Source organism: Telmatherina bonti (genome assembly GCF_933228915.1).
Source record: "Telmatherina bonti genome assembly, chromosome: 22".
Lineage (NCBI taxonomy): Eukaryota > Metazoa > Chordata > Actinopteri > Atheriniformes > Telmatherinidae > Telmatherina > Telmatherina bonti.
This window is the reverse complement of record NC_136631.1, coordinates 17,889,469-17,904,933: the sequence shown is the minus strand read 5'-3', so window position 1 is coordinate 17,904,933 and position 15,465 is coordinate 17,889,469. Positions and strand designations below refer to the sequence as shown.

At 36.4% G+C, this 15,465-nt stretch overlaps 1 protein-coding gene across 3 annotated transcripts; it reads right to left on the bottom strand.

The window, feature by feature from the left end:
* Nucleotides 1-599: 599 nt before the first annotated feature.
* Nucleotides 600-9,226, bottom strand: LOC306772774 (heterogeneous nuclear ribonucleoprotein Q). Of its 3 annotated transcripts, none has more exons than XM_079262390.1 (12): nt 9,102-9,226; nt 7,177-7,336; nt 6,177-6,295; nt 5,885-5,992; nt 5,606-5,719; nt 5,195-5,371; nt 4,550-4,685; nt 3,764-3,969; nt 3,530-3,679; nt 3,304-3,425; nt 2,676-3,001; nt 600-2,123 (listed from the first exon to the last, which is right to left on the bottom strand). In XM_079262390.1, the coding sequence occupies exons 2-12, from the start codon at nt 7,322-7,324 to the stop codon at nt 2,095-2,097; spliced, it is 1,635 nt and encodes a 544-aa protein (XP_079118516.1). In that variant the 5' UTR covers nt 7,325-7,336; nt 9,102-9,226; the 3' UTR covers nt 600-2,094. The 3 variants fall into 3 exon arrangements, with proteins under 3 accessions (XP_079118516.1, XP_079118517.1, XP_079118518.1); XM_079262391.1 differs by having other exon boundaries at nt 600-2,120; XM_079262392.1 differs by lacking the exon at nt 7,177-7,336 and having other exon boundaries at nt 9,102-9,222.
* Nucleotides 9,227-15,465: the final 6,239 nt, after the last annotated feature.

The following is a 15,465-nucleotide window of genomic DNA, read 5'->3' as shown; positions in this document are numbered from 1 at the left end:
GATTAGTGAACCGGTTTAGACCACATGGACCCTAAACCTTAGGTCCATTGTCCAATCCCACAACGAGTGCTATGCTGTGTACATTAATCAACCTAAAGCGCAGTTTCCAAAGAAAAAAAAATTTTTGATTGCCAAAATGGAGCACTACATTCAGTAGAAACCAAATAACCAATTTAGTTATTTTTAACGAAAACAACAGATAAATGGGACCATTTATAATTATCTCAAGATCTCAATGATCCCATCTTATTTAAGAAAATAACCAAAAACTAGGTAGTTTTAATTAAAAAAAAAAAAAAAAAAAAGACAAATTACTAGAATTAGTAAATGTCAGTAAGACAGTATAAACACTAAGAAAAGTAATATCGCTGTACAAATCAGAGTACTTAACCAAAGGTCAGGTGTTTTTAGATAAAGCTTTAACATAATTGCTTTCAACTCCCAGATCTGTTGTTCTCATCATTTTGGATTAGCATACATTTTCTACAATATCTTTAATTGCACATTCTAGTTTGCTCAAGTTTAAATATCTTTAATTGCACTTACCTTACAATAACCATAACATATAACTCAATGATTTAGCCAGAGTAAGACACAGATAGAAATCAAAAACTTTATTACAAAAATAAGTTACACTCACCTCCATTTTACAGTATAAAACAATTTATTTGCAGGAATGCAAAAAACGTTGTTGGCCACCAACAATAGTTTAAAACTGCTAAGTTTTTTTTTCTTTTTTTCAAAAGGTGGTTGTTATGCTGTTGTTGAGGGAGTTAACTGTATAGAAAACTGGGACTGAAGAGCAATTTCCTTTATGCTATACCTGCAAACAGAAGTCATTCACTGCAGTATCCCTTCTACCACTATGGGATTATGATCCCTCACCAATTCATAGCAGCTAACGTTAGGCACACATGCTCACAGACTGGAAAATATGGCAATTCAGTCATCCATCAAGATTAACTTTAAAGATCTTCTATGTAGTTGCTGGCTTGGGAGCTGGAAAGGGATCATTCAAGATTAACATGATCGTCCATGAAGAAGGATTAGTTGTTTGACATTATTCTGATGTGTTGTATGAATATAAAAACAAACCCATTGAATAATACAGTGGCACAAAAGGGACACTGCAGGGCTTTATTTTTGTTGGTTTTTTTTTTATTCTTTTTTTTTTTTATTTAAACCAAAGGCAGTTGATGCCTGTGATGTTTAAGCCTTTACAAAACGTAACATTTTCCGAAAAACTATACAACCAGTAACTACATACGCTGAAGAAGCAAGGCAGCTAATTCAGTTCAAAATAGGATAAAAGCAGGGCTTGTTCAGACTCATCATATGAGATTGTTTTGCATGCCCAGCTTGACTGTTTGCAGTCTGCAGAGCTGCAGCTAAAAGAACTATATTACATTAAGTACATCGTTTTTGTGCTGCAGCTCTTGTGCATATTTTGTATGAAAACAAGCCCTGCTTTTATCAATATAGTTTCCCTATTTACAGTACAGGCCGGGTAGTTTAGTCCTCTGTACTGAGGTAGTCAACCAACCCTTTAAAAGACAAGTTCTGAAAAGAACCACTTTCCTGGAATGCCTGACTTATCCATGCCAGGTGGGTACACCCTAAAATCCTGCAAATGTTATATTTCAAACATCCAGATCAAACAATTAAGAATAACATGGATATTCTGACAATAAAAATTGCGATTAGCACAAAAATATACAATAGCATCAAGCTCCTTTGAGCCACTTCAAACCTAAAAACTTAAAAAGTGCAATTTCTTTAATATTTTTTAAATGGCATGTTTAGGGACAGGGAAGGGGTAGATTGTAAGGGCAATTCATTTAGCCCTGTGATACAGGGCTACATAGAGGGCAAACACACTGTGGTGTGTAATCAGAATCCTCTGATAATTTTTTTAAGGTGGCAAGTTTCTGGGAAGACAAAAAAAAAAAAAAAAAAAAAAAATACAGGGGAGGGAAGATGCTTCTTCTGTAAGGCTGGAATATCATTGGACCTTTTTTGTCTTGCTTGTCATTTAACATCCATTGCAGCTTACGGTGTAATCCCACACATCTAGTCAGTATCCTCTGAGACAGGTCAGGACCGCCCTCGGCCTCGTTTCCCTGCTGGATAATAAAAAATTTTTTAAAAAAGAATAAAAGTAAATACAAAAAAATTAGAAAAATCAGAGTGATGTCAATGCTCTGCTATTAATAAGTGTCAGGTGGCCGCTTTAAAAAAAAAAAACAAACAAAAAAAAAACGTGTCACAAATCACCTTTGTCAACTGGCAAACAAGCTACTCTGAAAGAGGACACCTGATTAGTAATGAATCCTTCAAGCAGGTCGAAGTTTTTCTAAGCACAACCTTAAAAGTTTAGTTTTTCCCACTGAAATTTTTTAAACTGCTTAATGAAAGAGCCCAAAACATCATTGTTACTGCCTAGTTGAAAGTTAATAATATGAAAGTTAATACTTTCATAACCAACAGAAAAGACAGTGAACAACTGCAGTAAGTGCTCAGATTGTTCTCTAGTTAGCAAAACTAAAAAGTTTTGCGCCACGTTAAGCACGACTTTCATTCATACTGGGTCAATCAAGTCCAGTCCATAATCCATTATCCCAGTTGAACTGACTGGACTTTAAATCAAAACATTTTTTGTTTCAAGTGCGAATTACCTCTGATTGTTCCAAGGCCTCCCCGCTGGGTAAATCCCACTCGGCCCCTGGGTGTGACAGAACCACGACCCCTGGACTGACTGGCAGCTCCACGGACTCCTCCCCTTGCTCCTCGTCCTCTCCCAGACCCTTGGAAGTCCTCATAGCCATAGTACGGGTCATCATAACCACCCCGGTAGTTGTGGTAATCATATCCATAATAATCATAATAGTCTTCATAGCCATAATAATCATGAGGATAAGAATAGCCTCCACGCCCACCTCTCCCTCTGCCTCTTGTGGGTGGTGGCATGTGGGGAGGCCCATAATAATAGTATTCATCATACCTGAGGAAAGACACACACACACTTGGCATAGAATCATGTCTAAATCAGCACAATATCCAATACAATATCCAGATTTGATCATTATGTGATTAAAAAGTTCATATTTCAATGAAGTTTGAAATACATGAACGGTTAAAATCTATCAAATGCTTTTCCCCCCTCTTTTTTTCCATTAACTGGAAGAATTGTTTTGACGACATTCTGTACCATCCAAAAGTTTGGACACACATACTCAAAGTGAATGGGCAGGTGCATCCAACTTCAATTCCTACTTTTGTTTTAACTGAATTAATCTTGCTCACATTTGTGTTTTGGCAGCTTGTCTCTGGGCTTTGCGCTCTTTCCTCTTCTGGTCAGGGGGCTTGGCAAAGACGATTTCAATGTTCTCTCCTTCAAGGTCTTTGCCATTGAGATCAGCTAAAGCCTGTGAAATAAATCAAGAACACATACCAAGTCATTTTCTCAGCCACAGAAATATAAGTTTAAGACCAATATGAAGGTTTTGTCTATTTATAAATCCTCCTGTACCTTTACAGCACCATCTCTTTCCTCAAAGTGAATGAAGGCATAATCTTTCAGTTTTTTCACTCTCTCCAGCTTGCCATACTGACTAAAGGCCTTTTCAAGTATCTCCTCTGTAACAGTGCTTGCCAAGTTCCTCACAAACAGCACTTTGACCTGGGAATAGACATACAAGGCTCATCTCAGAAAAAACGGTCATACATGCAATCTAAAGTGCAATGCCCCAGACTAAATTCTTACCTTAGCCATGACTTCTGGATCTGGGTCCTCAATAGGATCAGCCCACTCCACAGTAACCACATTTCCCCACACCTTAACCTTGCCACTCATGAGTCGACGGCGAGCCTGAGCTGCCGTCTTGTGGTCTTCATATTCCAAGAAGCAAAAACCTCGATTCTTCTTCTTGTCATCGGGCTGGTGGTACAATATGACATCATTTAGACCCTCTGCAAAGTTAAGAAACAAGGGAGGGAGGCAGAGAAAAAGCAGGAAGAATTTTAGTGAGTTTTTCTGGAGAAAGCTCTGTTCACCAAACCACTGACATCAACAACCACAAAAAGAAAACAGCCACAAAGATGGTCTACAGATTCCACAGGTGGTCTATCGTGCTTTATTCAAAAGATGCTCTTTGCCGTAGTGAATCAAAACTGCAATAACAGAAGTTTATTTGTCACTGAAAGATCACACTTCAAAACACCAAGCAGAATTATGTTCAAGAAAGATTTCTTTTAGAAGCAGACTTGCAAAAGAAAAAAAAAGTAAACAACTCTAAATAATAGATGAGAGGCTTTCCTTCCCACTGTCACCAGTATGCTTGCTCAGGATGGGAGATTGAGCTTGACCCTCCAACTCAATCTGTTAGTTCCCTTATATAGGCTATTATGAATTGGCTTTCATCATGTTTTTTTTTTTTTTGGTCTGTAAAGCGTCTTGAGATGGCATTGCCGTGATTTAACGCTATATAAAGTTGAACTGAATTAAAATTTAACAACTACAGAGAAAAGTTAAAGTATTGTCCCAACTTACCTGTAACTTTTGCAAATTCTTCAACAATTTGCTCTTTTGTTTTACTCTTGGGAATGGAGCCAACAAACAGTCTATTATTGGCCACAGAGATGCATACACCAATGTGTTTACCCGGTCGAATTTCACTGTTGTTGCACTGCAAAGGCACAAACAATAGCACAAGTTACAAAAGTGTGTGCATAAGAAAAGGAAATATTAATATATAGAACAATAACTCCCATAAATACTTATATAAAAATAAATACACACTTTAGTTTACAAAATTATCCACAACAAATTAGCACACTGTTACACGATTCCCTGTCTGTGAATGTATTGGCTGAAAAGGGAAGCCAAGGCAAGCTTATTTGTATAGCACATTTCATGTACAAGACTAAAGTGCTTTACATGAAACATTAAAAGCATTACAAATGGCACAAAGAAATCATTAAAGTAGTAAACTGCAGCAAAAAAATAAAAAAACAAAATAATAAATTAACTCAAAATATTTTAAAAACAAGACAAGTTTATTTATCGGGTAAATTTCTTGCATGGGTGCAAAAGAAACAATATTTTTAATCCTTAATTAAAGTGTCTACGTCTAGAGAATGTGATGAAAGTCCACCTTTAAAAAACAAATCAATTATTGCAGCAGACAGGACTTACCAATTTCACAGCCTTCTGCGCAGCATCTTTAGTGCAGAAAGTGACAAAAGCATAGCCCCTGTTCAGCCCACTTAGAGGATCCATCATTAAGCGCAAGTCCCATATAGGGCCAGCTTTCTCAAACAGTGGGACCAGCTCATCCTCAAAAAGGTCTCTGGGAATTTTTCCAACAAATATCTACCATGGAAAATGTAAATATGGTCAGAACAACTTCACTGAAATGTTGAAAAATAAAAACAGATAATATCTGGAAGGGGTATCCAATCAGATCTTAGCGGTAGGCTATCACTGTAACCACGGTTACTACAGAAAGACAACATAAGTTTCATCATTGGATACCATACCTACAAAATTTAAGAGAGAACAATTTCATTAACTATTTTGCCAAGTAAACAGCAACAGGTTCTATACCTCTGTACCAATGGTGGGTTGTGCCCCTGAGTGGGCAGACTCTGGTGGAGGTCCACCATACTTCCTCTGTCCTGTTGTCACATCAAGTGTGTAGCCAGTTCTCTCCAGCAAAGCCTAAACAGAAAAAAAAAACAAAACATGGAAAATGACAAAGACATGATAGGTTAACAGCTTGGTTTGTTGTAATAGTTTTTTCTGCCGAAAAACAAGTAGTGATTGCATATGATGTCCAAGACATAAGTCAGCAGCAGGTTCAGCATTAAAAACATGAATTCTCACTTTTATTTTGGCTTCATCTGGTCCTTTGTTGGTGTCTGACACTTTGGTCCCTTGTTTCTCTCTCTGTCTGTACGTCTTCATCACGCCACAAAGAAAGGCACTTTTGTTCTGAAAGAAAATCAAGAAAAACAAACTAATAGGTGTAATACAAACATAAATTAAATCATTTATTATCCAAAAGAGGAAATAGCTTTTGTACAATTATTGTAGACAAATTTTTTAAGCCTCATACAAAATACATTTTTTGGCAGACATTAAAAAAATGATCTAATCAGCAGTACAATAAGCATACCTGAACATGTGAGAGGTCGCTGTCCTTGAACTGCAAAAGGACTTGAAGAGCACCTTCTTCGTTGAATTCTTTCAGAGCTTCAATCGCACGGTCATCTAAGTCACTGTGTGACACCAAACCTAAAAGTTGGATGACAGAAAGAAATTAGCTACAACCAAAAAAACTCACAAAAAAGTTTTCATTGCAAGTTAAAGAACTTAGTTTATCGCTAAATTATATTATAACAATCATTTATATTTTCACATGACTTATTGACAAATAGTAAATAAGAGTCAGGAGTCGGCGCAGACTAATGGGGTTAAATTCATTAATCAAGTTGCATTTAAATCTAACCATCTAACACGATGTAGCTGAAATAGTCATGACAGATGTGATAGTGCAACATGATATGCCACTGCCCCTCTATACTGTGGATAGGATTCTAATGAGCCAGTACTCATACTCAACGAAGGGACAGTCTCCTGTCCAAAGCAGCCACACAATAAACAGCTGCTTCCATTGTTTCTGCTTCAGCCCCATCTGGCTGAAAAGACTCGACCAATATTTTCTGGATGTCACCATAAAAAACTAGTGCTGAAACAACCCCCAAACTTCACCTGTAAAATCGGTTTTAAGCTACTGATACTTAGGATGGAAAAACCATGCCACTATGACATACCAACTCATCATTTTACAATAATTGGGATGCAGATAAACTTCCAGAATGACAAGCCTGGATAGGCTCATCAAAAGACTCAACAAGAGAGAGAATTCATCACCAAGACACCAGTGATCATACAACCATGTTGGAAATGCAAATGTTATGATCTTTGACACATTGGTAAAGTTTTATTAATTATTTTGAAGCACTGCAGTACCCATTTTGGTAGGAAACCACAAAAAGTTGCTTCAGGATCCCAATTCCCCCATTCAGAGACGTGATAAAGTGACAATACATGCAAGACTTGATACACATAAAAAATTGCATATTAAATATGCAAGTATATTCATAATGCCTTACCTGCTATGTAAATTTCATCTAGTTTTTCAGCAACTTTCTGTGGTAAACCAGCTTCTAATAAAGTCTGGAAGTTCTCAGAATGGGTAACTGCAGCAGAGGTGTCCATTGGTTCTTCTGGACCATTTCCATTAATATGTTCTGTGGCCATGTCTCCAGAAATCTGTATAAATGCAATGAGCCAAATTAATCCTGTTTCAAGGGCAAGACTTTTGATGTTTTCAAAGAGAGTGGAAAGTCTCAGACTTGTCAGTAAAATCATTTTAGAAATAACTAATAAAAATTACACAAAATAGTCTTACTCGTCATGACCTGGGATGTAGTGTCAGTTTCACACTAATAACCCCAAGATAGGAGACACTAAAATGTGCTTTTAAAAAGAAAGTTATGATTTGTGGCCTTTGAGTCTGGAAACTTTTCACTATCTCTCACCTTAATGCTAACAGCTTTTTGCATACAAAATGAGAAGCCCCAAAACCTCAATATACTCATATCTGACACAATACATTCATAGGAAGTGCACACACCAAATTGCTGACAGAAATTAACTGAGCTTAACAAATTTAAAAAAAAAAAAAAAAAAAAATTGTGAAATTGCTGGGTTTCTGTCCACGTGGTAGCATTTTCTCTTTGGTTTGTTCTGAGGTAAGACATCTATGCTAGTGGAGCCAATGTTCTTTTTTTCTTTAAAGTCTCTTCTCCTGCAAAAGAACTGCCGACTGTCTTCCCTAAATTACATGTTTGCTTACTTTCTCATTGCTGACTTCAGCACAGGCGAGATAGCTGAGATAGCTTTCATCAGATACTGAGCCCCGGTTTCCGGTGACTGACCATCGAGCAAGTATGCTCCCTTAGGCATTTGGATCATTGACGCTATGGCAGCCCATACTGTGACATCTAGTTTAATATTCCTATTATTATGCAAATGATAAACTCAAACATTAACTCCATCTATTCATTTTCATAAATACAAGGTCAAGTACTTAAGCACATGAGCAAGAAAACTAGGTTATTCGCCTAACTCTGGTAAAGCTGGACTCTGCAAAACGTGTACAGCAATCGTCTGTTTTGGCTTTCTGTTATTCTTTGCTAATTTTAGCTATAACGGTGTGGTGCATGTATGCTGAAATGTCTGCTAATCAATCCTGTAAGCACGTGCTTTTTTAAGTTAATATATTACAAGTACATTAAAGTAAGTATTAAAACCCCGAAACAAATCAATATTGGTGGGTTTCGTTTCAGGCCAATAAATTGCTGTTTAGTGAATGCTAACACAAGTCTGTTATGATAATGTTAGATTTAACGAAGAACTGGACTCAGACACGTTGAGGCTAGCTAGCTAGCGGGCTAGTTTCTACGGCTAAAGCTTCTGCAATCAAGCTAGCCTCGGACTTTATTGGGACAATAACATGAGACTATGGTATACATTTTCAGTGAGCAGGGTTAAAGCCAATATTTCAATAAGCATTAAGCATATCCATTTGTACGGTAGTAACATACGATCGCTCAGTATTGCCAATATAAATGCCTGTTAGGATCTGCTAGCATACAATGACAATGAGCATGTCAGTTCCATGATCTGTCAAAATGGGCTAGCTGATGCTAGCATGCTAATTCGAACGGGATATCAGTGAGGCCATTGTTAAGACCGTCATTTGTCGGGAATGGTTTTACCATCTGACATAGTACGTCTTTTAAGTTTAATTGAATTTAACGAGGCCTTCCAAACTAAATGTTTAACCCGCTGTATACGTGGTTAGTCAACGTGCCGCCACATAGGAAGAGTCCATTTTCAAAAAGCCGGTCTGGACAACTCGTTCCCAACCACCACCAGTTTCCACATTGTTTGAAACAGCGCCGTACGATTCTGACTTTTTAACATTTAATTAAGCAACATTCACGTGACCAATCAGAAGCATTCGCCCTACCTGCCGCTGGGACACCAACGTGTATGGTGCTGATTATATAGGAAGATAAATGTGATATTTAGAAGACAGAAAAAGTGTAAAACTCCCGGCACTGGTCCGGCTTCAGTCATTCACTCTTGATGATGTAAAATGGCTGCCACGTTCACGCCTCGAGTTTTGTCTGGTCGATGGGGTTTCTTGGACAGCCTTGCACGGGCTTGCCTTGTATGCATTTTACAGTACAGCAGCAAGTCATCTGCAGCATCCATCATTATTACCAGCTATGATAATGTCACGACAACGGATCCATTTATTTGAAAAGAAAGGTGTGATATAACCTAAAAAAACAAAGGCTAAACGCTCAAATGAATGGACGAGACGAAGTTTAAATAATTTAAAAGAATAGAAATAATAATAATAATAATAAAAGAATGGCTGAAGTCTAACAAAGAAATATTCCCTAATAATTTATTAATTATCTACCACTCAGCAGATTAAGTACAAAGCGAGGCAAAAAAAAAAAAAAATTAAAGGTCAATGTGATTACAACGATAGACAATGGTTGTAGATTAGCAAAACAACTAAAATAATACAAGACACTGCGAGAATATAGATACCTAATGACCCATATTGGACACAAAGAGACAAAAGTGGCAATGACCGGAATGAAAATAAATATAATCGCACAAAAAGATATTAAATAACTACAGAAAGGTGTAAAATATGAATAAATAAATGCTTATATAAACAATGTTGATAGGACAGTAGACTCACATTTGTCCAGTGACCTGCTGCTTATATTTCTGTATGAGTGGTAACCTTATAATACTGAACAAAATAGAATTGATATGAACAACTTTAAAACAGACAAAAATTGTTAAAGTTACCATAAATTATGTTCTAAACCTCAGAAAGTTTATAATTTTGAAACACAAAGCCACAACAAACCATATCGTAATGGTTAGTGGATGTTTTAAATCTGTTTTGGAGCATGGGTCTTCATCGTGGAGGACCTGTCTGTGTGCAGAGGTCCAGTCTTTCTGTGTTAACGTTCACCATTAATAAATAATTATAAAGTAATATTTAATCATCATGAACCCATGAGATGATGCAATTGTACAGGCTGAGCACACAAGTTATCGCTTTGAATGGAATTTGTAAGGTAGGTCCCGCTTTCCACCACACTGTGTCACTCCTCTCATGCTGCTGTGCTGATCTCTCATTTAAACAGAACGGATTGTGTATTTGCACTAAAGATATCTGAAGTAAAACTAACTGTACAGAAAATACATGCCATGTTTTTTCCATGATGTGATGAGATAGAGGGGGAAATGCTACTGTTAATGCTATGCTCCAGAATTATTTGTTTTACCATATATTTATCTACTGACAATACCATGCATAATTTGAGAATTGGTTATTGGCTGCCTGTCTCATTACTTGTGGATATCAAAAGCACTGGGCTATACAGAGGTTATATAAAGCATCATACAATCCTTTAAGAAGTTTTTGACAAATATTTGATGAACAAAACTGGGTGCAGAATGACTTTTTAAAATCTTGGCACATGTTCTTAATCAGTGGGGGAAAATGGAAAATTTAAACAGTTTAAACAATACAACTTGCTGAACAAAACACAAAGACAAAGTTTTGAAAAAAAAATGGATGTAACACAAAAAATCAACATCTGTATTATAGTCAGATGTTCAGCATTTTTTTTTGTTTTTTTTTTTACTTATTTGTAAAAACAAAACAAATAACTCATAAGACATTGCACAACAGTAGCGGTGAGTGGATGTAGGGCTTTATTGCATGAGTGTCAAACCTTTAGTTCAGGGACATGAATTTGATCTTTTTTCATTTATACAAATTATTTTCATTTGAGACTTTATTAATGTTTTTAAATTGTATGTTCTTTTAAAACTTCATAAATAAAATGTCTTATTTAACATACCGTCCATGTCAAGGTCTCATTTGGATTTATAAAAACTTGTCTATGCATTTATCGTTACAAGATTAGACTATTGTAATGCTGTCCCTAAACAGTTCCCTGAAACATCCATCAGACAGGTGTATGTAGTCCAGAATGCTGCTGCTCGAGTCCTCTCTAAGACCAAGAAAGTGGATCATTTAACTGCAGTTCTCACATCTTTACACTGACTTCCTGTCTGTCAAAGAACTGAGATAAAGAATCCTGTTGTTAGTTTATAAAGCACTGAATGGTTTAGTGTGAAAATACATTGAGGATCCTCCATTTTCTTTTTTTAATATATGTATAAATCAACCAGATTCATCAGGTCATTGGGGTCAAATCCACTTTCTGTTCCCAGAGTCAGGCAGCGTTCAGTTTTTATGTTCCTCACATGTGGAAAAAACTTCCAGAAAACTGCAGGTCTGCAGGTTAAAACAACTTCTATTCATGGCCTCTTATCAAACCAAGGTTTAATTCCTCATACTGTTGGTGTTTATTTGCATGTATGCTATACAAATAAACCTCCCTTTCTAATAACAACATTTTAAAGACATGTTTCTGGAACTGACAAATACAGTTTTTCACATGGTGACTAGAGTTCCTTTCTAATATCTGAAAAAATATTTTTAATGTAAATGCACATTTCCACTTCCGTGCAGTAGTCCTGACCACCTGAACTGACTCACCTCATAATGCAAAGTGAAGTCAGATTCACTAAGTATAAAAGATATAACAAAGTATCCCCCTTCATTTCAAATGTTTAGTTTTTAAACATGAAAAATGCAATGTGGAGATTGCATGTTCTCTCCGTTTATGCATATGTTCTCTATACGGGTAATCCGACTTCCTCCCATCGTCCAAAGACATGCATGTTAGGTTAATTGTTTGCTCCAAATTGTCCACAAGTGTGAGTGTGAGTGGTTGTTTGTCTCTGTGTGGCCCTGCGATGGACTGGAGAGCTGTCCAGGGTGTACCCTGCCTTTCGCCCAAAGACTGCTGGGATAGGCTCATGCTTCCCCGCGACCCTTTATTGGATTAAGTGGTTAGGATAACGAATGAATGAAAATGCAACCTCACTTACACAAATTACGAATTACCAATACTTCTTTCAAAAGAATTGCAGTCATTGATTTCTATGTCATTTTCACATTTAATAAATTGTAAGACTGGACCCTCTGGTGTGCTAGTTTTGGCCCTTGGTATGTAGACACGTTTGCTGTATTGTATAATTCTGATATCAGCAGTAGTTTGTGACACTGCACCTAAAAATAACCAACATTAGTTGATTGTTTCTGCTTCTACCAAAGAAAATAAGCTAATTCAAAAGGACAAAAAGTAACCTTACGTTGACTGAATCTGCAGAAGTGTGCTGCAATGTTATTACTTGAATAAATATGGCTAGTAGGGAGCATCATCATCTCCTAGAACCCTCAGTCAGGCATTCTAACTGAATCTGATCATTAATAAATAAGATTGATGCAAAAACATGGCCATCATGGTAATATTTCAGTTTTGACCCATAATAGATTTTGCAAAGCAAAATTAAATGGCTTTAGCAATTTAAACAAACCAGTCACTGACTCAGTATGGAAGGAGAGAGGGGGAAAAAAGCACAATGTGAAACAAAACGTCATCGGACAAAGTCTAGAGCTATTAAACGCAGTGAAAACAGGAAAGCAAAAGGAAATACAAAGCTAACGTATGGGCAAGCGATGCAACTTTTTTTCTTTTAGCCCACACCTCACAATATTTAGCAATGGACAAAAGGGTTGTGAACCTAAAAGTGTGAAAGATTCTTGGAAAGTGTGCATGACATAAATGTTGTAAACAGATTGTTTTTGTGGCCTGGATGCTGAACCAATAGGAGCATGTGCTGTAGGAGTGGTAAAGCGGTCTATATTAACATTCATGCACAGTATTGTTGGCCTAAACACTGTGCCTCTTAGGGCAAAAGCATTATTTTCCAGTTCTACCGATCCATTAACAGAGTTTATAATTATATAGGCTACATTGTTTTAGGATATGGCCTAGCTAGTGAGCCTGTAGAAGATGAGAACCCTGCAGATAGATAAGAGAGTGGAAAATAGTCATACTGATCCCATGTGCATTCTGGCTCAGTTTTTTTAATGTTTCATTGAGCTTTCCAATGTTCAGCCATCCTCCTTAGAGGTGCCTTTTGTCTCAGACTTCCCTAAACTAATGCTGAATCATTATCCTCCTTGTCAGAAATTCATGAACAATCTACTGAACATGCACTTAGCCAAGTCTGCTGCTATCTGGATTATGAAAATATAAAATTGCTGAGAGATCACACATTATTAATTTAGATCATAGGATTGATTGACTGTATCTTTTAAATAACATTGATCAATTCAGTAGATTATAAATAAATGAAAAAAATCAGTCACATCAAGAAGCATATTGAAACATGTTGCTCATGAGTTTTTCATGTTTATTCAAACTGCATGTGGACAAAGCAATAATGCATTGCTATCAGGATTTTTAAGTATAAAATCATTTGTTTTACTATTAGGCTTCAGTAAATACTTCAGTATAAGCCAAAAATCAGTCTCTGTAACATTTAAGTCATTTACAATCTCATTCTTCACAGTCAGCCCGGATGTCTTAGAACAAGGATTTGTAACCAGAACAACCAAGGACACATGAGCACTTAAGCAAAATTATAAATGACCCCCCCAGCCCCCACCCCCACCTCGCTCTCTCTCAAAAAAAAAGAAAGAAAAAAGAAGAAGAAAGATTCATATTCATGCTTGACATTTCAAACGAAATGCAGATGGAAACTCCATAACAACTATCTCTTCATTTATTCATTACCTTCTCCATCCAGACCTTCCTGGATGTGAGAACAATATAAAGTTGAAATGGAGAAAAACACAGGCAACTCCCAACTAAACATGAGAACCTTTGTTTGAGATCACTTCCAGTAACCCATATGACCTGTCTTTCACATAAAACTAAATTGAAATATCATCTTTTTGATGTGACATAAGGTAAGTCTGAAAAAATAGCTCTTTATATGTATCACCCACCTTATAGTTTTCATTTTACTAGGTTGTAAAGAAACGTAAAAATTACTTTCAGATATTAAAATGCATTAGACTTCAATTTAAACATTAATGGAAACAACATGATTTTGTGACTTATCGATTAATGTATTATTCAAATAACATTTATTAACAGATAATCTATTAAGTGTGAAGTTATAACATAAATCCACAGATGATCTTGATAAAGAATTCACTATACAAACTGCTGTCATTCATGCATTAAATCATTGCGGGTCATGCCTTTACTAATAGTTATTTAGGAAAGTTTTGCTGAAAATTCAATTAAAGCACCCCTCAAAGGGGGTATCATATTCAAAAACTTAAAAAATACCAGTCTTGAGCTCAGAATCCAACAAGACTGACCAACACAGTAGATGTGGCATTAATGGACTGTTTGCAAATATGTCAATGTTTGACTACTTAAATCAGTTTAATGCGTAAACTGTGTAGTCTGAATCAGTAAATACATTCTTGCTGTGCTTATACTCACAAAATATAGCAGTGTAAGACTCTTCATGCATGGGTCATGTGGACATACAGGACAAATTCGCCTTCACTTATGTTTGAAAAGTATGTGATCTGGAGTGTTTGTTAAGTGTATGAACACATGAGCAATGTGGTCGTTCTATATGTAAGAAATACTAAATGTGTATGTATTATTTCATCATCATAGTTATTCTATCAGAGCTGTTGGCTAAAAACATGGCCTATCACCTTGCGGTGTGCCGTGCATCAATAAAAAATTTAGAAACATATCCTTTAAAAATAGGACATAAGAGTGGAGAGGTGCATCCGGGCCCTAAGTTGATTCAATGCAAATGGGTTGAAATGGAAAGGTGGCGATCAGCACATGTTCTTTTTCAAATAAGTGACAATATGTGTTCTGGAGTGATGAATCCTGACCTTGACATCCTTGACATTATTGAAACCCTGCTGACAGAAAACACAACAAAAGGCAGCCGACATCCAAAGAAAATCTCTTAAATGTTCTTTAAGAAACCCAATGACGTATTCCTGAAGACTACTAAAAGAAATGGCAAGGAAGCTTGTCTAAGAGAATTTAAAATCTGAAGAATTGTGGTTAAATATATTAACTATAAGCTTGCTAGAAGTGGACAAACAGATTTTGCATTATACTAGATACTGTACCACTTATGTTTGCCATGTTACAGTACATCAGTAAAAGTGTTTTCCAGTTTGTTGGCAATACATAAAGAAATGTGGGTTGGTTTAAGGTTTCTTTGCATTAAATGTCAGTGAACTGCAGTGACAGGCAATATAAAGTAGGAGAATAATGTTCTTATCTATTAAACTGCAAACATCAGGATATTTTCATTTTGTAGCA